The sequence below is a fragment of the Blennius ocellaris genome (genome assembly GCF_963422515.1).
Source record: "Blennius ocellaris genome assembly, chromosome: 3".
Taxonomy (NCBI): domain Eukaryota; kingdom Metazoa; phylum Chordata; class Actinopteri; order Blenniiformes; family Blenniidae; genus Blennius; species Blennius ocellaris.
Window position 1 is genome coordinate 19,294,149 of NC_137652.1, and position 27,538 is coordinate 19,321,686.

The following is a 27,538-nucleotide window of genomic DNA, read 5'->3' on the forward strand; positions in this document are numbered from 1 at the left end:
GTGACTTTTACGCAGAAATTGAGAGAAAATGCGTCTCCTTAAGCCCGGCAGATTTATCCAAACTACCTTTATTTATGACTAAAATAATGATAATAATCGTTCTAAACTGGCGAGATTTCTTAGATCGATTAACAACGAACTGTAACTTAGAAATAAAGACGGAAGCGGAACCGCTATAAGTAGAAATGAGGAGAGCAAAGGCGAGTTTTTAAAGCGGATTTAACTTTTTTTTTTTTTTTTTAACTACAATGTATACGAGATGGATTCGTCGGAAGTTTCCCGTGTTGATTTTCACCTTCTTCATTATTCTCTACGTGGATTTCCAGCTGCGCACCAGCAGCCTTAACAAACTGGTTGTGGTGAAGCAGCCACCGTCCTCCGGCGCGCTCCTCCGCTCCATCGGCAATCCTTCGTCCACCTCCGGGGGCGATGGAAACGATGCGCATTTTACGCACGGGGACCGGGGCCCCCTTGTAAGTGTCGCCCCGGTCACACAGCCTAAATTGAAGCAAGAGGACATCTACATCGCCGTAAAAACCACCGGCAGGTTCCACCAGACGCGACTGACACTGCTTTTGGAGACTTGGATCTCCAGGACCAAAACGCATGTGAGTGGTTTTTTTTTTAACGCCAACGTCCATCTTCTGGACTCATTCCAAACCTGCAAAAAACAAAACAGACAACCAAAAGAAACCAACCCTCATATTTACAGCAGAATATAATTAAATATAAAATAAAATACATTGATTTATTAGAGGGAACGTTTGCACACCCAGGGGAGCTTCACATCCATAACGTCAGCCGTTAATATTTAGAGTACTGATACAAATAAACTTTTTAACTGCCCACTTTGTGTATTAATCTCTTCATCTGGCTTCTGTTATGCAATTCATATTTGTGGCTTCATTATCAGGTCTCCTCTTGGTTCCCCTGTTCTCTTAAACATGTTTTTTTTTTTTTATTATTTGTTTTCTTTCCCCTGTTTCTTTAAGTAGCAAGAGCTTTAAAAAAAAATTTCATTAAAGCAAGTCCAAGGATATAAATGAATCCAACATTTTCTGTTCAAATTACTTCATGAGAAGTTGATGCTTTTGCACAATAATTATTATTTTATGAGAATTGGATGGCGCTGCAGATTAGGGATGGTGCCCTCTTTCAATCTCAGCCCCTGGTTTGAGGATACTCAGGCTCCCTTTACAGAACACTGTTTTCAAGTGAAAACGCAACTTTTTGAAAATGTTTGGACTACGTGTCCTGATGGATTACTGCGCAGGTTCACCATGGTAGTAAATAGTCCTTCTGCACATGTGCCAGGAGATAGACTCTCCGGTCGTCAACAGAATCAATAAATGCATAAAACCCAAAGATCAAAAAATGAAGGCAAGTTCGACAAATTCTACAGGCGACTTAATGCAAACTTGCTTAATAATTGCAATCACATTTATGAACATGAGGAGACTGAGACAAGTTATAACAAAGATTGATCAGAGGAAGAAACATGCACCAATAAGTAAATCTGTGGATGTTCATTAGTTTTGAAAGTCAGTGAACATATCTCTGATTATTTTCTCAATGTGTTTCTTTATATATTTGAATGAAGTGGTTCTTTGTCAATCACCTGTTGGATTTTGTACATCTGGGTTTTTATTGACTTTCATTAACTGCTGCTATTAGACTGAGGGGTGTGTTTTAAATATTTAAAGTGTGATTTTATTATCATTTACATTTTTTGATTGATTAGTCATTCACAATTCAGTGAAATGAACATTGTCAAACATGCACAGTTTATATAAGGGACTGGCACAATCAAATACACCCAAAATGAGGACTTTCTTTAATGCAAGAACATTAAAGTTAGTATATTTCAGGTGCCACATACCACCCAATTTCATCTTGAGTTACCGGATCGGTAAAATAGTGCAACTTTAACCTTTAGATTTAACTTTGAAGTTTTTCTTTGTTGTGGCACAGAGTATACCTGATGAAAATGAGTACAGTCTCAACATGAAGCCAATTTTAATGAAACCTCAAGTTGCAAAATACAGTGAAATGTCAAAAAAATGTTTCCTGTAGATGCTGAATTAAGCACGTTGTTACAACTTCACCCTGACGGCATGACTTTGAGGCTTGTTTGAGAGCTACTGTTAAGAAATTTGTTTAAAAAAAACCTCAATGTTTTCTTCGAGACTCTTAAAGATTTTTACGTGGTGGTTTGGTGGACTGGATCGAAAATGGTTGAGTTTAAGAAGATTCCCTCATAGATACTTTCAGGCTCAGAATCTCTGAATTAACAGCTTTCATACTGAGTGCTGTGTGTCTGATCTACTGATTTTCCGTCTGTCTTTGGAATTGCCTCAGGATTTAATAATGGTTTGATCATTTATTCAAATAAAAGAAGGTGGGGTAAAAAAAAACCTGTAAGAAAGCCTTGAATGTTACTTTAACAGCTCTTACTGCACATAATCCAAGACAAGAGGATCAGGTGTAGGAACAGAGACAGTACAAGCATGTTAATCCAGTGTTTACACTTGCTTTAATAGCAGGAACGACAGTTTGAAGATCTGCTGAAGAAAATCTGTCTTTTCCATCTGTCTCTCTCATTGACATTTAACTTATCTGTGAGGCTTTGCGGAATCAAGATACACATTGTCTGTCAAAAGCATGATTTGGCTTTTTCTTCAGCGTCTTTGATCTGAATATCCCAACCTGGCCAGTGCAATCAGTTATGAGTTGATCTCTGGATCAATAAATCTGAAATGTTGTGAGCGTGAGTGAGAGAGTGAATGTTAGATCACTAGAAATAACACCCATCAAAAAATGATGAAATGTGTATTGTGAATTGTGTGGATGCTTTAGTTCTTGACAGAACCCCAGTCTTGGATCGCCTAACTTCATTTCTGCTTCACGTGGCTGAGAGTTTGCTTATTTTAATGAAAAAGATTAATCTCAGAGTGAAAGAGGAACATATCTGAAAGTCTCTTCCTCTTTCACAGCAAAAACACGCACGTGTTCCTTTTCGATTCCTCTGTAACTCGGTCAGCTGATATATTTAAGGCACAAAGTTAAGGCGATATTCAAAGATCTGAACACATGAGTAAAGATGGAAGTATATACCAAATGCACACACACACACACACACACACACACACACACACACACACACACACACACACACACACACACACACACACACACACACACACACACACACACACACACACACACACACACACACACACACACACACACACACACACACACACACACACACACACACACAGGAAGCAGTGCAGGCAGGTTGTCTGGGCCGAGGGGAAACAGCCGCCGTGCTGCGACTCTTTCAACAATACTGAAACGGAAGCTGCTCATAGAACAGGAAGCGGAGAAGTTGATTGCAGAATTTCATCTCACTTACATAAACACCCACAACACGGTCAAGAAAAGGTTTTTCATTGTTACAAAATATGGCATCTCATGTCTTCGCGGCTTGTAACAGGACAGAAACTGTATGTGCTTCATGCAAAATGTATTTTGTTGATATCCGACATGATCACCTCACTTTGAACTTCCTCCTATAATTCTCTGTTGCTGATGAGATATGATCTGACACCCGAAGAAACATTTAAATCATGCTGATAGGTTAAAAGTTGGCCACTTGTAATGCAAATGTCATCATCATTGCGCCAACAGATTTAACTCTAACTATTTTATCTTCGTCTACCAATATATTTAGCATGTTGGCATGCTACAATATATTGCAGGAAAGGTCTCATGTTATGCAAAATTCACTTGATGATTATTTTCCAACAGTGATGTGTCCTCATAGCGGGTGTACGAGGCCCCAGAAGTGAAGAAAGTCTGTCACGTCTCTCACTTGCTTGCTCCAGTTTTTTAGCGAACGTGTGCTCACACAGGCAAATTGGACATTTTCCCTTTATGACATCATGTGGGGAAATAACCACTCCCTCTGGTAATGGATACTCACTTTGACCCTCCTACAAGTAAATGAAAACTTATAAAGATTATCGATATGAATAAATACATTCTGTATCATATGAAAATCTAACAGTAACAGTGAGAAGGCGCTGGTTCAAATCCAGCTGGGGCCTTTCTGTGTGCATGGGTTTCCTCTGGGTTCTGTGGTTTCCTCCCACAGTTGCCAAAAACATGTACCGTGGGTCCTTGAGCAAGACCCTCTGTCCCAACCAGCTCCCCCCTGAGGGCGTCTCTGTATGGCTGCTCCAGATGGGTCATCCGTTCAAGACACAGAAAAAGCCTGTCCTCATTAGAGCTCAGTAGAGGGACTTTTAGACTGGATGAAATTCAGGACCAAAGCTGGATTTGGAAAAATACAATGTTGTTGGACCTCTGACACCTGTGTGAAATTGTTGAAAAACTAAATAATATGGGACCCCTTTATTTTAGCTGCTAAAATTCACATAAATCTTGCAGTAGATGTGCTTGAATTGAACTTTTTTCTTTTTCTCACAGTGGTTAAAATTCTTGTTAAAGATTTTACGGCACTCAATGTTGAAACATTTCATGTCAAGGTGGCGCCTTCCTCTGCTGACATGGTTCTATGGCGATAGTTAGAGCTGTGAAGGCTGTTCTTACTGCCGTTTTAGATAACGTTCTGAGTGAAACTTTCGCTTTCTGACTATTTGCTGAAATCCCTCAAACTTTTCTGGCAGAGTTAAGGAGCACGAACGTCTCTGAGCAGTTATCTCCAGCGAACAGCCTCTTCTGAATAATGGTATGTCAGAGTTATGGCTCTGCTGGATGTCCCACCTCCTAAAGTCACTGCAGGACTCCACAGTTTGGCACAGTTCATCAGGAAGAGTTGATCAATACCTGTCAAGAAGAATTTCATTTGATTCTGTATTTCGTTTGACAAATGGCACTTCAATTTCTTAAAAAAAAAACCCAAAACAAGCAAACAAGTGAAATCCTCAACATGTTTTCACTTGTTTTATGAGATGAGGAGAGACATGTTAATTATTTTCCCTCTACTTCTGCAGAATAAAAAGGAATAACATTGATTTAAGAAGCACTATTTATCTTTGTCGTGTTAAACATTCTTGTCGGTCCAATATCAGTGACAGCAACAATTGCAAATTCATATTGCAATTGTATTTGCAATTTGTAGTTAGCATGTTGGACCACAAGTTGGTGTTGTTGTTACTGCTATTGCCCATCTATATGGAGCACTTTCAAAAAGTTGCATTTTCCCATTTCAAGGGAGATGAAGTCAGAGAATGTTAGAAAAGTTGCATTTTAATAGAGTCTAAGAGTCTAAGAGTTTTGCCTTGGGAGTTGCTTTCAAAAAGTTGCCTTTTCAGTGGCTCTGAACACCTTTATTGTGTAACGAAACACCCAAAATGCAACGAAAGTTTTCCGTTTTCATTTGAAAACGTTGTCATATCAACAGGGTCTTAGTTTCTTGTTCAAGATCACTTCAGCATATGTACATGGCAAGATTGGGGATCAAACCTGCAACCTTATGATTGTACGACAACATTGCTTTACCACATCAACCAGAAAGAAAAATTGGTTTAAAAGGTTGAATTCGATGACCTGCTGGGTTTCAGTCGGCAGAGCCGATTGTCTTCCATTTCCAAGGTTGGCGGTTTCATCGCCCATCTTTCAGTTCATGTGTTCTGCTTCTTTCAGTGGCCAGTATCGTTTGGCCTTTAATTTCGATGTGGTTTTCTCGTTCAGGGTGTATGACATGTTGCATTGCTGGAGAAGTTGGAATAGCCAGAGCGTGGGCTGGTTGAAGACTTGTAGAGTGTTGGTTGAGCTGTGTAGTAACATTGAGACGTGGCCCGAGGGGAGCGACTGTCCATACTCCTGGAGGGGTTGTGAGACCAACGAGATGAAATACAGTTGAAACTCGATTCCCACCTGATAACCAAAGAGATCTTTTTATAGAGTACAAGCTTCTTGTGTCGGTTCAGTGTCCCCTTTAAACCACGTGTACCGCCAACAAACAAGTAATAAAATCTTCTTAAGTAAGAAAAGTTTAAGATTTTTCTTTTTGCTTTCGACAGAGTTACGTACAAGAAGCAGAACCTCAGAAATCACAAAAATATTGATCAGATTCCTTATTGAGATATATAGCAGTCATTTTCTGTAACAGGGTCGTACAAATCTCACTTAATAGCCCATTAACAGTGTAAAAAACAAGTCGAGATTTATACATCCCTGCCCGACCTCCATGAAACGTCCTCGCAAACTCTGTTTACGAGCCGCGACGATCTTCGGCGCCGCCATTTTAGTTCCTCAGCGCGGGTTGGCTGATTTCAGTGTCGGCAGTTTCGTCTGAGTTATGGCCAGAGGAGAGGAAACTAATTGCGACGGCGCCTTCCTTCTCGAGGGGATTTAGTGGCGTAGGTGGCAGCAGTTGTCGTGGTGATAGTGGAGAGGAGGCTTGATCCAGGTATCTCATTACTCGTCCTTAAATGATGGAAAGACGACATGGAGGGGGCGAGGAAAAGGGTCCTTTGGGAGGACGAGTGAAGGAGGGAAGAGCGCTGTCGTTATTGAAATGACCAGAGTGAAGATTTAGAGGGTGTTTAGTGTCAGTGTGTGAGTATGAGAGAGTATGAAGGCTTGATGAATCACCTGAATTAGTGCAATGAAACAATAATTACAGCTCGAAATGCAGACGAGAGAACATTTTCAGTATAAGTCACTCAGCGACTTAGAGAGACACACAGAGCGTGGTGCCGACATATTTATTCAAACACGCACATCGGGAAACCTCAATACATCCAGAATAGACCATTTCCCCATGGTCCGATTCTAACGCTGGTTTGTTCATTGTACCGTGTGAGGGACTGGGTGTCCTGACTACTTTCTATTGGAGAAGCTTTAGGTTTTTGTGCCACTGGAGCTTTTCTGTGGGATCACACAATACAGAGCAGGTGGGGCTAATTATACACATCAATAAACATTAGGTTGCGAATGATGTGTCTCTCCTCTGACTGTTTAAGTGACACCAATCATTGTGAACCAGTTAGACCCCACATCCGTCTCACCAGAACAGCTTGACTTTGCTTATATTTCTTGCTCTCAAGAAGTAACTTCTCAGAGTCAAGTCACTAAACGTTAGAGCACTAATTGGCCTTCTACCCAACACCATCCCTGATGAGAATCCCCCAAGTGAATTCAGAGCCCCATTGAGGGTATTCCGGATGACGCATTCATGATGCTTTGGTCATCCCAAGAGATGTCACGTATCGTTGTGTTCATTTGAGTTAAGGATCTCTCTCGAGTTGAGCTTCCACATATTGAATGACCTGGTGGCCCTACATAACCCCACCATATAAACTATTTATCTCTGTACTATTAAGTATTTCGTTCAAATCTCTTCATGATTGCTTAAAATCTAAGACACACAATGTGTCATTTACTTCAAATTTGCTGCTATAATTCTCTTCAATTCTGTTTATAAAAGTGCCTGATCACAATTTGGCTCCTTGACAACAGTGACCATGTTGACTTTAGGGGGAAATCAGCAGATTTTTCTAACTGTGCATTATATGACAATCTGAAGGACACACACACACACACACACACACACACACACACACACACACACACACACACACACACACACACACACACACACACACACACACACACACACACACACACACACACACACACACACACACACACACACACCTGGAGAAACCAGTATATTTGCTGCTCTCTTGTGGCCACAGTGAGAAAAACTTCAAGTTTTTTCTTTTCTTACATACCATATTTCATTCATTCATCCTCTATACTGCTTTTAGATCGTGAGAGGCTGGAGTAACTAGAGGAAACCCACACACACGTAGCCAGTAACATGCAAACTCCTCACAGAAATCTATTTGACCCCATGCGATTCTTGCTGTGAGGCGAGAGCACTGATCACTGCACCACCTGCAGCCTCTTACACACTGAAGTGTCAACATATTTAAATTGACCATGCAAAATAAACTGATACTTTTATGTATTTCATGAAAGAGTTTAGCAGATTGAGCAGATTGTCCTTTTATAGTCTCATATATGTTGAAGCCCAGATTAGTATTCTCTGTTGCACAAAGCCGACAACAGTCATTCCAAAAAACACAATTTGATTTGATTTGAAAACAGTTGATGGACATGTAAATTATTAACAATGTAACAAAGTAACCATGTACAAATGGAAAATATTCTGCAAATACATGAAAAGACGAGACAAACAAGTGCTGGACATTATTGTAAGTGAGTAATAGGCAAGATAATGCGATTATAGAATATCAGTGAAGTGGTAAAATTAAAGTTTCTTTTTACAAGCAATTTTCAAACATATTGAATGAAATATATGTGATTGAATTAGATATACATGATTGGAATCCCTTGGGATTTGCTTTTTTTTTTTTAACAGAGTCTTCAGTCAGACACATCTCTTATGTCATGTAAGCACACACGCGTCATTTAGTGTTTGCTTTACGGTGGGAAAATCCTTCCCTCACATTCCATATGCAAACTCAAACAAGACTATCTTCCCTGTCAAAGGTGACATCTATATAAAGCTCATCAACAGACTCATGGCACATGTATCATCTCCCTTTTATTCCCCTGTCATGTCCGACTCTGAGGTCACGAAGTGCTTTACTGGCAGAGAGAATCGAACACAGCGCGGTGCAGCTCGAGGGAACCCCGTGGACAAGGAATGTGATGCAAGAGTTGCTCCTCCACGCCCCTTGTGCATGGCTCCCTGGTGTCAGTGACTCATGTGCTGCAAAGATGCAAGCGGAAGGTGCAAGAGGAGGTTTTTCTGCTCTGCTTGGAAAATTTAAAAATAGATCTTCAGGGAGGAGGAACAACAAAAAAAAAACCAAAGAGCTTGAAGCATCTTTCCAAATAAATCTGACAATATTAGATTACTATCCTTTGTTGTTTATTGTCCAATAGTGTTATGATTAGCAGCTGTCATCACGCAATTAATCTTACAATCTGCCACTACTAGGTACTGAAATTATTTTTGCTTAATGACATAGCTTGTGGAAAAAATAATCACATTTTTTGAGCTCCATGGATTCATTTACAATCTCAAACCACCAGATGTCACTATCTATCTATCTATCTATCTATCTTTCTATCTATCTATCTATCTATCTATCTATCTATCTATCTATCTATCTATCTATACTCCTTTGACCATAAGTGTGTGCGTGTGCGTGCACGTGGTGTGTGTGTGTGTGTGTGTGTGTGTGTGTGTCTGTGTGTGTGCGCGTATGTGCGTGTGGTGACTCATTGTTTTAGCTCACAGCGGGAAACCTTGTTTTTGTCACATTCAATTTGCTCCCTCCAAAATGATATTGATCCCACGAGTGCATGATGCACGGGTGTGTATTTTCATCAATGTGTGTGTTTGTGAATGTGTCTGTCTGTGTGTGTGTGTGTGTGCGTGTTCCTTCCCTAATGAGTGAGCTTTCAGCACAATTTGTTACAGATGTGGAGAAGGCGACGGATGCAGCATAATCAAAACCAGTGTTCGTTAAATCCAATTATTTTTCTTTTGTTTGCAGACGTTCATTTTCACAGACACGGAGGATGAGGACTTAAGTTCTGAAGGTAAGCAGCAAACTCAAATCTCATTCACAGAATGAATGAGTCTGTTTGTCACATTTAGATGAGGATTAAAATGACCAACAGAGTGCAGACGCATCCTTTTTGGTTCCCTTTTTTTGATGATTGAAAGTGGACACAATCACCTTTTCCTTGTGCTTTAGAATGTGAGATATTTTTTCTCTATATTCTTTTCATGTTCATATTCATGTCCCTAAACTGTGGCTGGCTTAAGAACAACAGACCTGAGACAGTTAAGAGTTTACACAATTATTTATTTAACAAAGACATTCTCACCACATGTGCACTTTCAAAACTTTGTTTTTGCGTTTTCTTTTCAGAAAAGTTTTGCGTTTACACGGCAGCATTTTGAAAATGCGTTTTTCCACGGGAATGGCAGAAACAACCTGTGAAGACCTGTGGCAGTAATCAAGCCTACGAGTTTGTGATGTTTTTCAGGTGGTGATAGTGAAATTTAGTAATATGTTTTGTTTTTGCATTGTGTGTTGTTGATTGATAAAATGTAGTCATGCGATACCAACTAAAAAGTGCTCCAGTGCACATGAGCTGTGAACACTTTAGGAATATATCTGCTTGTGTGCTCTCAGATATGTGGTGATTTGGGCCTCAAACATTCCTCCGTGCATACTGTTGGTGCAAATCAGCATTCTGAATGCAATGCGGCTCTAAATGATGCTGTTACAGATTGACCACTCAACGTTTATGGTAAAATTGGAAGCATTTGATTTTCGATTCAAACAGGCTTCTCATTCCAGCTTGCCAAATGCACAACTGATGAGCGGTCAATTTAAACTCAGACTGGAGGTTGGACGTTATTACCCCACATCAGTGAAAATGGTGGCGGGTGAATGGGAGCAATAACTTGCAGTCAGGGTCCAAAATGTCATGAATGACGTGACCAGAAGAATCAAAGCAATTATAACTCGATTAACTTGTTTTTAGTTTTTTTCGGATTCGTCCCTTTCATGGGTTGGTTTGTCACGCCAAAATCACACATTCTATTTCCACTTGTTCATTAAGAAGCTGCTATGTAGAAAGAGGCCTATAAAAACACATACCGGTATTCATTATTTTATGAAACCAAACCATCTTCAACAACTGTGGGTATAAACGGAATGAAATCTCTCTTTTTCTTCCTCTCTCCAGGTTATAACATGGTGGTAACAGACTGCCAGTCAGACCACAGTCAGCAGGCTCTGTCCTGCAAGATGTCTGCAGAGTATGACGGTTTCATGGCCTCCAACAAGAGGTGAGACAGATAACGGTTCACATGTCACACCGTCAACTCTGAATTATAGATCGGATTAAGATTCTAAGCTTGAATGATACAGTGAACCCGGTGGTTCCACAGCAGCAGGGAGAGCAGAAAGCTATGGAGGAAGTGTTTGGTGATTGAGGATTATCTTATCATGTCGACATCGTGTTCATTGACCAAAGGTTTTACTTGAAAGGACATGGTAAAAGATTTAAGAAATCATTCACAAGTAATTCATAATGGACAACTATCGATGAGTTTTGTCCATCCATGCAAACTTCTATACCTTTTTATGGTGTTATCACCCGAAAATCTGATTTTTTCCTTGTTAAAACATGCATATTAGTGTTGGACCTCAGTTGAAACTTCACTCTTTGTTTAAACCAGAATCGTCCACAACAGTGCGCACGCGCAGTAGCAGCATCTCAGAAAAGTGGCGTTTTCCCCATTTCCACAGAGGTGGAGTTTGGAGCATCTTTGGAAAAAAAGAAAATCCTCTGTTTTCACGAAGTAGGAGCGTTTTCGAAAAGTTCCACCTTAGGAGCCACATCTGGTGTCACTGCTGTCAATTAAGGACAGGAAATCAAGACTACGGTTCACACAGGTTCACCAGAACTGGAAAATATAACGACCAGTTTACAGGGCAACATTTCAATGCGTTTTCATTTCAGAAAGTTTGCGTATTTATATGGCAATACCATATAGCATTGACAGGGAGACAGAGTTTAAATGTTTTCAAAAAGCTCAGTTCTCAGTAGCAGTCTTGTTATCGGACACCAAAAACGCAAGAGAACTTTTGAATTTTCACTTGGAAATGTGTAAATGGGGCATTCATCCTCATTATAATCAAATCCACTCATCTCATATTCTTGCCTCTATTTCACTGGATGGGTTTTCTTCTCCAGTGCGATAATATTAGGATTAGAAGGCAATATTGGCAGCAGTTGTTGAAAAAACTAAGTTTAATTGATTTTGATCATACCAACCCTCTGTTTTTCCCCAGACATAGACTTGAGCTGACAACACCAGCTTTCGAAAAACTATATTTGGCAATATGTTTTATATTTCTTTAATCAATGCAAAAATACAACAACAACAAAAATAAGCTAATGCAACTCATCAGCTTGCATTTGGCGTGTGACAAACATGTTTAGGATTATTAGGATGGGAGAGAAAATGAAAGTGTCTTTTCAATTTGATGCCAAGGACCACTCAGAAATCTCCCAGTAGCAGTGAAGTCTCCCTGAAGAGGGAAACGGGGCTGTTTGGTTTGGAAGGAGGCCGTTCATGTTGTTGGGCTGCCATTAATGCGAGGCAGCTCTCCAGTTCGCTATCAGCAGCTTTTGAAATTTGGACTCTGATGTCGACAGTGGAGCTGAGTTTGCTTTGGAGTGAGGCCCTGACATCATATCCAGCCATTAGGACGGCAGAAGAAATCAAACAGCTCTCTCACACACACAGTAAAATACATTGAGAATTGCTATAAGGACAAAAGGATATACGGAGAATAAAAAGGAGCATCAAGCTGTGATAAAACATTCAAAATCTTTATCTCAGAACCTTCCGATGTGAGCACTGTCTTCTGTATTTTGCACTACAGGTAACTTGTGCCTTTTATTCCAGACCAAACTGTGAGGGCACTTTTTGCCGACTGCATATTTCAGCGCTCTCCATAGGCGTGTAAAAGGATTCGGATCAGAGCTCAGAAAAGCCCTCACATTAACGCAACACATACTTGGGTGATTTCAGCTGTTGTGTTTGAGGTTGTTTCTCTTTTGGCTTGTGACTTAGAAGGAGCTCTCCCATTTCTGGCCGCCACATTTCACTCCAAGGATTCCTGCACAGCCTTGAGACTTTCATTTCGTCCCGCACTGATTTAAGCCACCCTCTGCCAGATGCATCAAAACAGCCCCGAAACATAACCGACGCCTCCTCCCCATGTTACACAGCAGGTGCAGTGCTCTTTTCTTGGAAAGCTTCCTCTCTCATGTCTGGGACTAGAGCCGATGTGACTCGCCAAAAAGCTCCAGCTTTGTCTTGTCTGTCCAAGGACATTCTCCCAGGAGCACTGTGGCTCCTCATTATGCATTTAAACTATTTCCATTCTGCCATTTTTTGCCCTATGTTTCTCTTTCTTGTAGGAAACCTGCTGTCACACAAGGCTCTGATGATGACCTTGGAGTTTGAGCTCGCATCTCTTCAGAGGTTTCCATGAGCTCTTGGCTTGATATGATTCCTTGCTCCCAGTTTTGTTGCTACAATCTCAAGGACTGAAATAAAAATAAAGCCTCCTGGGGATGATCGTGTAGCCTTTTACCAATAACATGCTTGTCGAGCTCATTCCCCCCAATCTCCTTAGACAGCTCACTTTCCTTTCTCCGAACCACTGTGTTACACACAATGTCACTGTAATCCAGTTATATATAATCTTTTATGTGTTGCCAACAAACCCTACCAGACAATTTAAGATTATTTTATGGTATAAGCAATGATTCCTCTATTTTCACCTTTTCTCTGCATTATTCTATGACATACAATCCTAAGGCCATCTGAGTATGCTTGACATAATCGCTTCCATTCCCACTTGCTTTGGCAAGCTCAATGAGCTGTAGGAACACCAACCAAGTTGCCCTTGACTGTCTCCATACTTCACAAGACCTGTATGACTTGCAGGCGCTCGGCGTGGTTTTAATACATCCCTATCTCCTGAATTTAATGGCTGCGTTTACAAGATGGACCGTCTCTTAGTAGACTCTGCCTGCTAAATCAAGCTCTTGCTTTGTGTTTGTTGGGTTTCAAGAGGTGAAGACTGATGTCAAGGAAACACAAACAGCAGGAGATGAGTTAATACACAGGCTTTTCTATTCAATTCCTTCCTGAACTGATTACGTTCAGATTCTATGAAGCATCTGACTCTGACAGGCCAATCTATGTTGTAAGGTACAAGCAGTGCGTTTTGAGTAATTTGTGTGATGAGTAGTGCTGCACAGCTGGTGCAGCAAAATTACTTTAATTTATTTCAAAGAACATAACTTAATTATTGATGTGTTGTATTTGAGAAAGAATACAACATTTATTTGTACTAAGTAAAACACACGCTTGAGCAAAGATGTATTCAAAACCACATGCTAAAGACATTTATTCCACTCTATAATCGCACTTTGAACCCGATCTTATCATGAGATTGTTAATGTTTATCATGTATCTTTCTTTTGCCATTTTGAAAACAATGTTTTTTGTTTTATTTTTGGTTACAGGGAATCAGCAGCAACACTGGAAATGATATAGGTAGAATGTAGGGTCATTAGTGGGTGTTGTTGTTTGTTGTTGTAATGAAACCACACATGCATGCGTGCAAGGGACAATACGCTATAAACATTAACAATGGTGTGTACACAGACATTCTTATGAACAGACGATGAAGTTGGGATTGTTATTACGGCGACTCTCAACTACAAAATCGCTGTTCTAGTATGTGTCGGAGCGGGGCGGGGTGGGAGGGTATGCTATTGAAAACTGCACCGAGGCCCAAATCTGTCACATGGCAGAAAGTATGGCTAAAATGTAGGCAGGTTGTGAATGAGAATATGGACTGGGAGACAAGATACTCTGGAGACAAACGTTGTTATTGCCCATCTACTTGTGCAATGGAAGAACTTTCTCCTATGGCTGCAGTGGGCATGCACAGTAGCAGTGTTTTCATAAGGTTGCGTTTTCTAACAGGATATGGTACGTTTTCAAAAAGTTCCATCTTGGGAATGATTTTCATAAAATTGTACTTTTAGTGTCTTCGAGCACAGTTTTCATTGTAAAGGGACACACAAAACACTATGGAAGTTTACCATTTTCACTTGAAAACTCTTTAATTCATAGACATTTACAGTTTTACTACATCCCATTTCTCTCCTTCCCTCTGTTGCTCCTCAGGTGGTTTTGTCATGTGGACGATGACAACTATGTGAACCCGGAGGCTCTTCTCGCCCTGCTCTCGGCCTTCCCCCAGGATAGCGACATCTATGTGGGCAAGCCAAGTCTAGACAAGCCCATCACTGCCCACGAACTGCTGGAAGGCAATGCAACGGTACTATATTACCAAGCTCATTTCCTTCAACATATTTGTGGGATGCTCAACTTCAAGAACTTAAGCTTGGTTGATTTTTATTTTATTTTTTTTGTATTTGGGTAATTTATGGCTAACCCTAACCCTTTTACCACAATAGCACACTTTCAAGCGAAAACACATCTTTTTTGCATGGAATTGTTTGAAATGCTGAAAACAATGCAGTTAGTACACAATGCTGTGAGTTGGCGCTGTTGGTTGTACTTGTATTGAAACTACACACGCATGCTCGCAGAGAACAATATGCCATAAACATTAACAATGGTGAGAACAGAGACATTTGTATGGACAGATGAGTAAGTTGGATTACTATTACAGGTGACTCCTAATGATTAAACTACCAAGTCCCAGGAGAATATGGACGGTGAGTCTTAACACTCTGGAGGCAAACATTGTTGTCATTAATTATTAAGCTCTTCATTTGTCTCAAACACAATTATACGCCCTGTGATGTGCAGTGAAATGTTTTTAGCACCTGTTCCAGACTGTAATACAAATATAATAATAAAAATTGAAACATTATTTCACATATTATTCCCCAATAATAGGGAAGGTGAGCTGGGTTTTGACCATCGTGAGACAGATTAGTTTGACCATACTAATGTTGTGTTACAGTAGTAATCCTGCCATGTTCAGCAGGTGGCCAGCCTGAGGGAAGAAGCTCCTCATTCTTTCTGTGTTTGCCTTCAGGCAGTGGTGACGGCAGCAGAGAGAACAGTCTGTGGCTGAGGTGGGAGGGCTAAGTCACAATTGTCCTGGCCTTCGTCTATCCACACGTACATGTGCAGAAGAAGTACTTAATATGGCTGTGGTGCACATGTGCCGTAGCAGCGTTTCAGAAGACTTGCATTCTCCCCAGTTTACACGGTGTAGGAGGGGTTTTCAAAACATTCCACCTCAGGAGCCACTTCCAAAAAGCTGTGTTTTCAGTGGCTCTGACAACTGTTGTCATGTAAATCAACACTCAAAATGCAATGAACGTTTTCTGTTTTTACCTGAAATTGGAGCCTCAGTCTTTTGACTCATTTTGTCTCATATACCTGTACATTGATAATAGAAATTCAGAAAACAGCATCACAACATTGGTTTCAGAAAAGTTTTTCTACTTGTCTCTTACTTTACTCCTTCATTTAATGCCTCTGTTTATCAGTCCAATCAATTCTTCCGTTTTTCCTTCGTCTTCCCCTTCTGGCTTCTGCTATGCTAAAGACGCGAATGAACAGTAAAAACTGGGCTCCTATTGGTTTTATGCCGCAATGTTGCTCTGGCAGGTTAACCACTCAAAATCCATACTTTACGCTCTTTTCTATTTTCGGTCTCATCACTGCTGAAGAAGCCATAAAGAGGAGCGTAGTTAGTAAATGTGTGTGGATGGATGTATGTGGAACGTCTCTATGACTTTTTTGTTCACAAGAATCAATGACTGATTAAGTTTCTTGGTGGGATATTGAATGGTAATCAGACTGACACACACACACACACACACACACACACACACACACACACACACACACACACACACACACACACACACACACACACACACACACACACACACACACACACACACACACACACACACACACACACACACACACACACACAGTTGTATTGACTTCCCTATGTCACAACCATTACATGTCATTCTGCACTTCATGTTCAGTTACAGCAACTTCAAAACATTCAGGTCTCATTCAAGAATAGCAATTACTCTTCTATTAAATACTCCATTAAAATAGTAGTTTAGTATTTGCTCAGGGAGATTAAATGCTGAAGGGATTTTTGCAGATTGTTCCAATACCACTGTGCAGTGTGTTTTTTTTTTTTTTTTTTACCAGGTTCTGAGTGAATTTTGGAGACTTTGAACAGGACCAGATGTGATGAGTGAGATTTGTACCCACTTTCTGGCTGGAGACATGAGGCGGCACAGATAAGAGGGTTGCTTACTCAGTACGGCCTTGTAGATATATGCAAGCCAGTGCAGTGTCTCCTGATCCGGCAGAGGCCACAGGAGCAGGTCATAAAGATCACGGTGGCAGGAATTTGCGATAGAACAATGAGCACTGTGAAAGACTTTGCAGAGCTGATGAAGCTGCATCCATGTAAATGATGTGAAGACAATCTGTTATCTCCACATAGTTTTAGGCAATGAGCCATCCAGCAGTCATTTGGACAGTGGCGCCTGGTAATGCATTTCTTAGGTGGGGCTCTTCAGTATTATTCGATTTCAGCCAATACAGTGTGTTTATAAATCACATTATAACAATCCTGCCTTTTTTAGATCAAGAGAAGCCCCCAGTGATGAAACCTAGTCCTTTTAAACAGCTAGTGAATAGAGAGCATTTATTAAGATTCTTTTATTAACATACTTAATTAGTCCCTATTAGAAAATGAATGGGTTTTGGAGATGGTTTACTTGAAATGATAGTTCGTCTGAGTTTTGGAAAAAACAAAAGGTATATCAGGTGTATTTTCAAAACAACATATCAATTCATCGTTCACAGCTTTCTTGAATTCTTTGAAAGAAACCTCAAAAAAGAAGTGAAAAATAAACAGCTTTTTTTATGCTCTTAGATTTTCAGTCATTAATAAATATGAGCGTATCTAAGCATTTATAAACATTAACAAACCTGGGCACATTTGCAAAATTCTTAACACATTTCTGTCTGAATTTAAAAATAACTCTAATGGAGAAAGTTAAACCTGATCTGCAGCTTTTCAGCCAAATTTCTCCTTTCAAATGGTAAATTATAAGAGATGTGACAGAGTTAATAATCAGAGACTCACCGCTTGTTGTCTTCATCTCAACATCTCATAGAAACACACAAGAACTTTGAGCCAATCACTGCCCCAAGTCTTGGACATGAAATGACGCTGATTGGTTTAGTGTTGTGTCAGTCACTATGGTGTAGATCAGTAATTGGTGAGATCGCTTCTAGAGTGAGAGAGAGAACTCAAGAAATCCTTTATTTAATTGAAGATTATCTGGTGAAAATGAAGGGAATACAGTTCAGGACCCATTGTTAGTTCATTGGCATAAACAGATTTTGTCAGTATTACAATTTATTCATATATTCTATAGTTTAAAAAAAAATCCTTTCACTTTCTCCGGGGGAGGCGGCGTCCCGTGTTATTTATAAAATTTGGAGGTGCGCAAAGGGAAAAATTTCCACGCGAGGGTTGTGCCTGTTAAAACGATGTAACTCATCCATGTCAAGCATATAACAAGCTTTACTCGCCTTCATCTTCGTGATCATTTTCATCCTATCATGCCTGAACTCACAGGCATGAATCAAAGTGTGAATTGCTCCCAAGAATTTGCCTTTTGAATACACATGCAGTCATGCACAGGTGCATGCGTACATGCATGGTGTCATTGAGCCCCCAGAATTAATGCAGCTATTGAGCTGAAGTGCATCCTGATTCCCGTAAAGAGCTATGAATGGTGAACAATCACCATCCTCCCCCTCTCTCTCACAACTCTCTCCATCTCCCCCATTTCACAGTCTTCTCTGTGATTACACTCATTTACAGTGACAAATGGATCTTTATTAATCTTGGCTTCCTGTCTCCTCTTTTTTGCACTCTCTTCTTCCCTTCCTCCATCCCTCTGTTGCTGCTTTTTGGATGGAGAAAACAAAAACAGGCAAGATAAACCTCCAACGTCAGGCTCCTCTTTGTCTCCTCGGCTCATTTTCTTACATCTCACTGCCTATCTTTTTCGATTTCCTGTCACTGTCGCAAGGAGAATGAGGAGGAGGGGGTGAGGGGGAGAAAGCAAAGGAATGGGAAGAAAAGGGTTAGAAGGAAACAAATAACCGGAGAGACTTTTAAAAGAAGGAGCCAAATGAAAGACGATAAGAAAAGGGAGGAGTGACAGGAAGGAAAGAAAATTTAATTCAAGAGATTTAGGGAAGCCAGTGGCCTCTCAACCAACAAGGGAGGAAAACAATCTCGAGGAAGGTAAAAGGAAAGGAGGAAAGAGAAGTCCAGAGGTGCAAAAGCAATTAAAAGAAAAAAGGAAAGGATAACATAAAGTTGAGAAATAAAGAGGGGAAAACAAACATAGAAAATAGTCATCCTCGAAGAAATGGGGAAAAAAAAAAAGGCAAAATGTACAGCTATATTTTTGGGTGAAGGCCAGAAACATCCCTGCTTATACTAATAAGTTGTGTTGTCACAGCTCCTGCTGTACATTTAAAGTCTTTATCTGTTTTCTGTGGTGAGCACAAAGACGAAATACAATATGTTTCTGGTGTAACAAATCTCTACACTTTGTACAACAGGGGCAGCTTGATAAATCGAGGGGTTTGGAGATAAAGACATTGTATTCATAAGAAGCTGCTTTAGAAAAAGGCAGAACAATGAATTAAGATACGACGAAGAGATTTGGTCACTTAGTTTGATGCATGTTTGCGTTCTTAATTATTTTATGCGCACTTATCATTTTATTGTATGTGTTGGTTGATTTGTACATGGATAAGACATTTCTTTTCAGTCTGAAAAGTCTGATTTCCTCTCAGTCCCAGAACTAGATGCCCTTTGTAGATACAATATACTACACAGAAACCGCAAGGGCTCATTTCAATGGAATCTGATTTTTATACTCTTTGGACTTCAACCCCACCGTCTTCACTGTCAGTCCAAAGTTTAGCCCCATCGTCCAAACCTAACCCATTCTGTGGGCCTAGCAAAATGCTACACTTCTCAGGTCACATAAAGATGGTCTATTATTTAAACCACAATTACTATGCAAAAAAAAACCCCAAACTCCATTCTTCTTTTACTGTTGGACATGACTGATTGAATATCTGCTTTGACTTTAATGGCACCATCGTCTTTCTGTGAACTTCCTTTGATAATATGTTTTCATTGCCACCTTTGTGAAAACCTGAGCATTAGTAGATACACCTACCTTGGCAATGATTACTTTGCCAACTTTGATCAGACTGGACAGAGATTTGTGGATTAACTGCTGATGCTGCTGAAAGAAGCTGAACTCTCCATTATTGGCCTCCATTATACCAAACAATTGCTGTGGGAGTCTGTTACATACTAAGGCCTGTTTACATGACAATGTTTTCAAGTGAAAATGGAAAACTGTCATTGCATTTTGGTTGTCCGTTGATGCAACAATGGTGCTTGGAAGTCACGAAAAGCACAATTTTTCCAAAATGCTCAGACTCCATCTCTGTGACTTGCAGTCCACATTCACCAGAAACTTGGTAGCTTGATAATTGAGAATCACACATAATAGCAATTGATCTTCATCATTTTTCTCTACAAATCTCTGTGTACTCTTCATTGTTTATGTTTGTAGCATATTGTTCTCTGTGCACGTGTGTGCGTTTCGTTACAAAAACAACCAACAGTAGCAACTTGTGGCCTGCAACTCCATTGTGTGGTGCAACACTACACTGCAGATGGTGCTCAGTAATGTCAAACAACCACAGCAAGTTACCAATGTAGGATTTTTATACTCAACTGACTGATGCATAAAGTGTATTGTTGGAAAAATATTACGTTAAAAACTTTCTTTTATTTTTATTTGGTGGAATTTGTTTGTGTTTTTTGCATTTATGTGAATTTGTCCTTTAATATTTGTCCGTGTGTGTTTGTGTGTGTCTGTCAGAGGGAGGTGCGGTTCTGGTTTGCCACAGGAGGAGCAGGCTTCTGTCTCAGTCGAAGGCTGGCGGACAAGATGGCGCCATGGGCAAGGTATTTACTGTATATCAAACTACCCTTCTCTTTCACAACTCAAAGTCGTTCAGACTTTAATGTTGCACACTTGTTTCTTAAGCACTTCTGTTTACACAAATTTGAATAATGCTCACATATTGCCCTCATGTTGGCTACTTGCTACTAACGTACACCAGAAATACGTGAGCCATGCAGTCACAGGTTGCTACAGTCTTACTTCAATAATCCAATACCTTTATTACCAAGATCCGTGTCGTGCGTGATGTGATAACCATCTGTGATCAAGTGGTCCAGATGCGGTAACAGATTATAAACCGAGAGGTGTTTTAAGCAACATAATTTATGCATGGGCCAGCAGGAAGGTATATGAAAAGGCCTTAACGAGGGCTTGACAATGTATGAAAAAAACCCCAACAAACTGTGAAGGAGACAAGTACGGGACAGAAGTGATGACTGAAGTGAAGCAGTTTTCAAAATAAAATTCAATGCTGACTAATGGAAATGTCAATGTACATTTTCAAAAGAAAAGTTTTTATTCTCTTTGTGGCCCAGTACCAAATGATCCATGTACTGGTACCGGTTCGGTGGTTGGGGCCCTCTGATGCAAGGACCACTCTATGGTTACATGCACAAACCTATTGTGATCCAATTAAAAGGTTAAAAGGAATAACACGCTCTTGCTGAAGATGCTATACATGTAGCATTGTAAGGTTGATTATGCACTGCAACTTAGACATTTTTCTCATTTATTTCTGTAACAACTTGTAAGACAACCAAGTTGGATTTTCATACTGGGTGACTCGCAACTATAAAATTATAAATCCCCAGGAGAATGTGGACTGAGAGTCATGACGCTCGCCAAGATGCATATATTGAACACGATAAATGAACAATAAACAATTAAAGTACTAATAAGATCAAATGATAAAAGTTTTATTGAATTAAAAAGCAAGATGTGAAAATCAAACAGGATGAAAATAAAACTCTAATTACTTAGAAAGGAGAAAATGATGAGAGATATGGAGTAATTAATCTCCCCAAACAAACTAACTTGGGTTTTTTTTTTTTTTTGCCTACAGTATATTAAACAGAACAGACAGATAACTGGAATCATTGTAGAGGGAGAAAATATTTCATCCTCACAAATCGAGGGCTAAATCATGGCCGAGAGAGAAGGTGGCTGATTTACTTAAGAGGATTAATTGTAGGAATGTGTCTGATTTCAATTAACAGGCAAGCACTTGACACAGTAATACAGTGTTCAGAATGGCCATCATCCTCTCACTACTTCTAAAAGGCAAAATTTGCACATTTTGGAAGATGCAATCCTGCTCAATTATTTGTAGAGAAACCCAAAGTGTTCCAGTCCTTAACTTCATTGTTAAATAATTTAATCTTTAGCGAGTGAAAAAGAAACACAATGACAAAACTGGATTTTATAACATCTCACTTGCAGGATTGCCATCTCACTTTCAAGCTCAACAAGGTGCAAACTCAGTTGAAAGTGTCATTTTTCAACTAAAATACCCAATGGCAAAACTAAATGGCTTAAAAAGAAAGATGCTGATGCAGTGTTAAAAGTGATGAATCACCATTCTTTTAAAAAGTAGATTTTGTGTCTTTGCGAGTTTGTGTTTATACTGCTCTCAAGGAACTGAGACTAATGGCCGCTCCGGGCTACGTGGCGAGGAATCAATCCCCCCCAAAATTACGACAATATTTGATAAAGGTCAGCAGCAAAGTATGTGTAATAAATGGTGATGGGATAAAAAAAAGCGTGCAAAATCACCAGATATGTCCCTCAAGGGGAACAGTCAGGTAGGTTTAGAGCTGTTTTGCAAAAGCTTTCTGGCTAAAGAAGTCAGGATGCACCGATACTCATACCAATATCAGGTCAAATACTGCATGGAGCACTCGGACCATCACCAACTGCAGGTCGATTAGAGAGGAAAAACAACGTCAGCGGTTTGGAGATAATTTGATATTAATGACTATGACAAAAAGAAGATAGACTGTAAAGTAGGTTCTGACAAAATATCAAGAGGAGGGGAAAGACTGTTTGTACAATACCAGCAACTTAATCACCAGAGACTTTTGGACCAGCAGAGTTAACCCGATGTTGCCCAGTGGATCACGAGGATTTTACTCTAAGCCTTTACTATATATATATATATATACACACACTAAACTATATACTATATATATATACTAAACATGATTAAACTATGACTGATAAGACTCATTAACAGTGAGAGTTCGGCCCATCATCTACAGTCCTTTTGTGTAGGTATTCGCCACACAATGCCCTAAGTTTTGACGCAGCATTTATATGTTTTAGTGGATTTCGCTTTGAGGAGACATCAGCTGCCATCCGTCTACCTGATGACTGTACGGTGGGCTTCATCGTGGGAAGGAGACTCGGTATCTCCATGGTCCACTGTCCTTTATTCCACTCCCACCTGGAAAACTTGCTGCTCATTAGCCACAGGAGCATCCCGCAACAGGTAGCGACATACACATGAAATGTACGCGCACACAAAATATCCACTTATCCTGACGGCTGTGAGCATTTTCCCTTCGTCAGGTGACGCTGAGCTATGGGCTGTTCGAGAACAAGATGAACAGCATCGAGGTGAAAGGAAGCTTTTCCAAGGAGGATGACCCCTCCAGGTTGGCCTTACACTCCATTAATTCGTAAATGAGGGGATGTAAATGAGGTATCGTCGCTCAGTGTGTATCATGTCATTGATATCTACTCAAGCTTCAGTCAGCAGCTGCGTGGCGTCGTGGTTGGTGCACAAAGCGGCAGATGTGTGGGTGTGAAATGATCCTCATTCATATGATTAGGAAGGTGTCATTTCACAAGGAGGCACCCTTCAGTCAGTATTGCTCACTGTATCCTACACAATGATACTATTCAGGTTTGGAAAACCACACAATAGAACCATAAACAGGCAAAATAAACCCAATAAATAGAATGAAGCTCATTCTCACAAAACAAAACTGATTCTAGAATAGTTTGAGGACCGCCAAATAAGTTTGAGGTGTTGACTCGGCTTCCAAATCTCCAATATCTAAATTGATTTGAGCATTTGAAGGATGTGCGTGATAGATGAGACCAATCAGAGCTGTTCTGTTCAGCAAAAGTTGGATCTACCCAACAGTAGCTATTGGTCATAATGTTCTGGTGGATTGTTGTGTATGACTGGCCACAGGCGCTTCTTTGGGAAGTGATTTCCCTCTGCGTTGCGTGATAAGATGCATGCTTGCTGCTGGCATTTCATTTTGAGATCCCTCACTCGCAGCTTTGCTTCTCACATGATCTGAGATGAAGACATGACAGCTCGAGTTCATCCTGCTTCTCTCCACTCTGAGAGATAAAAGCTATTTCATGTTACACATTTGAACTACAGATGCATTTGTGTTTTCAATCTTTCCCCAGATTCATCTGTAAGATCTTATCCGTACAGTGGAGTTTCAACTAGCTCCCACCTTCAAGTTCCTCAAGTTCAGCATCATAGCAGTTTTAAAGCAGTGTGTCAAATGTTTGGCTGATCATAAAAAAATATATGTCAAATATGTGTAGATATACATGTCAAAAAGAGTTTTCTCCATTATTGGCTCCTCCCCATGGGTCCAATCTAGATTTCTGTAAAGCAGGAATTTGTATGAAGGTTATAAAAGAAGGCAACTACTTTAAGTTTCAAACTAAGGCCCCGTTTGCATGTGCTTCAATTAAAAATGCATTGTTTTTATTTGCGCTTCCATTTCAAAAATGTTTTGTATTCAAAAATCAGATCTACTTGTTCTACATTTTCATATGTCTTGTGTTATATACGTTTGGCATAAATAAATGCCCTAAGCTATATATATATATATCTCGTCATAAGACTCAGATTAAATGGTAGGTATGAGTATCATATTCTACTTCTGAATTGAAACTTGAGCTCTAATTTGAATAAGAATGGAGAAATTCCCTTTCTAATATTCTAAACCTGTACCTGGATTTAATGAGTGACTGAATTGATGAGAGACAATGACATGCTACAAAAGGGCCAAATCCTTCATCCCTAGTAATTAGGTGCTGTTTGACAGTAAAAAAAAAAAAAAAGCCTCTACAGTGTCTCAGGACAAGGATTTAAAGTGACCGAATACTCAACATTTCTTATTTGCACCATTACAAACCATCAGCTTTCATTTAAAAAGCTCATGTTCAATATCCTCGCCGAAGGTGAAAGAATCATAACGAAACCCTAAATATTCCATTAATATGAAACTGCTGTTTTAAATCTATATACTTCATGGTCTAAGACAGTCTTGGCGGGCTATTTTTAGCTGCTGAAGCTTTATGCTGTGCCACTGCTGTTGCTGATAGAGGACAGTACAAAGTCACAGATAACTTAATGTCACTGTAAGCACACACTGCAACCAACAAGATGTCTGAGTACACTGCGTGTATTACGTCATGAATGGATTTGAAACAACAGCACAGATTTGGTGATTGTTTTTTTAGAAAGATGAAATTCACCTTATTTTACCTGTGTGATTCTGTACGATTGCATCAGCAAGACTGTATTTAATTTTCTTCTATTTAATTATCTTAATTTTGTTTATCTATTCATGTCATCTTCCGGATGACTAGTTTTAGTTGCAGGTTGAAACAGTCCTAAAAAAAAAAGCCATCCTCAGGAATTCCTTTTTAAAAATGGAATATTTTACAAACACACAGTTCATACTTCATCATCAGTCAATTTGATAGATGTTGTTGGACTTTGGCCATAAGTGTCTTTAAAAGATGACAGCCTTACATTACATCCGTCAAGACTGAATTGCAGGAAAATGGAAAGTAAGTTCCATCCATCCATCCATCCATGTTCTATACCACTTTGCCCTGTTTAGGATTTTGAGGACAAAACCAGAGGACCTTGAGAAAGCCCAGGCTCAAGCCAGACCTTCTCAGAACCATCTGTCAGTTACGTAACAGTGTAAACCACTATATCATTGCGTCTTAATCTTTTACATTAGACTTTATTGTTGAAATACAAAATAGAGAAGGTGGCTCTTCCCCTTGTCCCGCGTTTCTTCTCCAGTGTGTGACAGCTGAGCCTTGCTGTTCTAACCAACATGTTCACCTCTTTGTCTCTGAGACACAGACCAGGCAGGGAGCTCGACTGTGGTTGGCAGCAATTTCCACACTTGAGTGTGATCATTACCATCATTATGGTCATTACCATGGATTAGATGACGCCCATTATGTCATTTGGCTTTGTCAGACATTTTTGCTCTCTGCTGAGATTAGGGTTTTAGCACAAAACAACAATGATGAACCACAGAGATTCTGCGGAAAGCATTAAGCCTGACCTCAGTACTACCCTGGGAATTAACTCTTTGATATATTACAAGCTGAGGCTACCAAGGGGCTTTTGAATGATGTGTCGTTGCTTTTGCTGTCCACAGGTTCAAGACTGTCCACTGCATGCTGTATCCATTCACCAGCTGGTGTCCCTGAGAGCGGCTCCAGCCAGACTTATGAAGACATACTGCTGCTTTTTAAACACAATCAAGGACATTTTTGCCAGAGAAAATAATGTCAACACTGACAATCAGTCACTTGCAGCACGGGATGTATGAAGGACTTTAAATATGGTATTAATAAAAATTAATTTTTTCATCTGTGTTGAAATTTTACCCTTAAGCTGTGATTCTTGATATGTGATGAAAGTTTAATTTCAGTTGAAGTATTTCATCTGCAAGATTGACAGATTTTGTATGAATGAAGCCACTTTTGTGCATTTGGTGGCACTTTTGTTTGTCTGATGTGTTTACTATTCAATCAATTGTTACATTAAAGAATATTACTAACTACCTTTAAGTTAAATTAAATTTTACTGGTTTCTCCTGAGAATTTATGTTGTTTTTTGAAAAAAACCCAAAACAACCTGTTTTGAGCATGATACAAGCAATGTTTTCTAAAATATCAACAATGAACTGAGAAATAAAAAAAACAACCCTTCTCAGAGAGGTTGACTCTTTTGCATATGAAGCAATAATTCAAGCTACAATAGCTTGATCTGTTGGATTGGACTACGAATTACAACTCTCGCTCATTGAAGGTGAAAACGCTCAGATTCTGTGTCGACAGGGAAAAACACTTGGTATTTGAAATCTTTTGGACTTTGTGTCCATGGAAACAAGGGAAAATGCAATAGCAGCTGCAATAAATAGATGCCCTGCACAGCTGCGACTAGGCCTCCAGAGAGTTATGCCACTCTGGAAGCCACCATTGTTGTTACTCTCCATCTACTCAGGGATGTGCAGAGGAACTTCCTCATCACGGCCGTGGGGCGCCGATGCAGTGTTCCAGAAAAGACAAAGCGTTTTTGAGAATTTGCATTTTCTCCCATTTCCATGGAGATGAAGTCAAAACATTTGTGAAAAGTTGTGTATTCAGTGGTGACATGGTTTAAGCTCTTTATACAGCGGCCTGATGTTTAAAAACTCCGGCTGCAGATGATTAAAGTTCCTGGAAGTCGCTCGGGTGTCACTGAGGTCCAGCCTGCTGGAATCCTCTTTTGTTTATATTGACCCAAAAAAGGTTTGCTTTCTGTATTTGCGGCCGTCAAGGAGTCGTTGTCCTGCGAAATCTGCACACAAGCCAAGGGTCTCCTCCAACATCTATCCAAACCTGCTGTCCTCCCTACCTCTTCTGCATCCCTTCTTCCCTCCACCCCTCCATCTGTCGTGTCCACCACCCCCAATTCTGTTTACTCATTCTCGCTTGCAATTATTCTGCTCCTCCTCACACATGTCTGGGAGTAAAATCAACTCCGCTCATC

The 27,538-nt window shown here is 40.0% G+C and overlaps 1 protein-coding gene across 1 annotated transcript; it reads left to right on the forward strand.

Annotated features, from left to right (window-relative positions):
* mfng (MFNG O-fucosylpeptide 3-beta-N-acetylglucosaminyltransferase) lies at positions 1–27,138 on the forward strand. Its single transcript, XM_080518100.1, has 8 exons — positions 1–608; positions 9,567–9,612; positions 10,774–10,876; positions 14,810–14,963; positions 20,635–20,720; positions 23,041–23,206; positions 23,287–23,372; positions 26,160–27,138. The coding sequence occupies exons 1-8, from the start codon at positions 249–251 to the stop codon at positions 26,209–26,211; spliced, it is 1,053 nt and encodes a 350-aa protein (XP_080374226.1). The 5' UTR covers positions 1–248; the 3' UTR covers positions 26,212–27,138.
* The last annotated feature ends 400 nt before the right edge of the window (positions 27,139–27,538 follow it).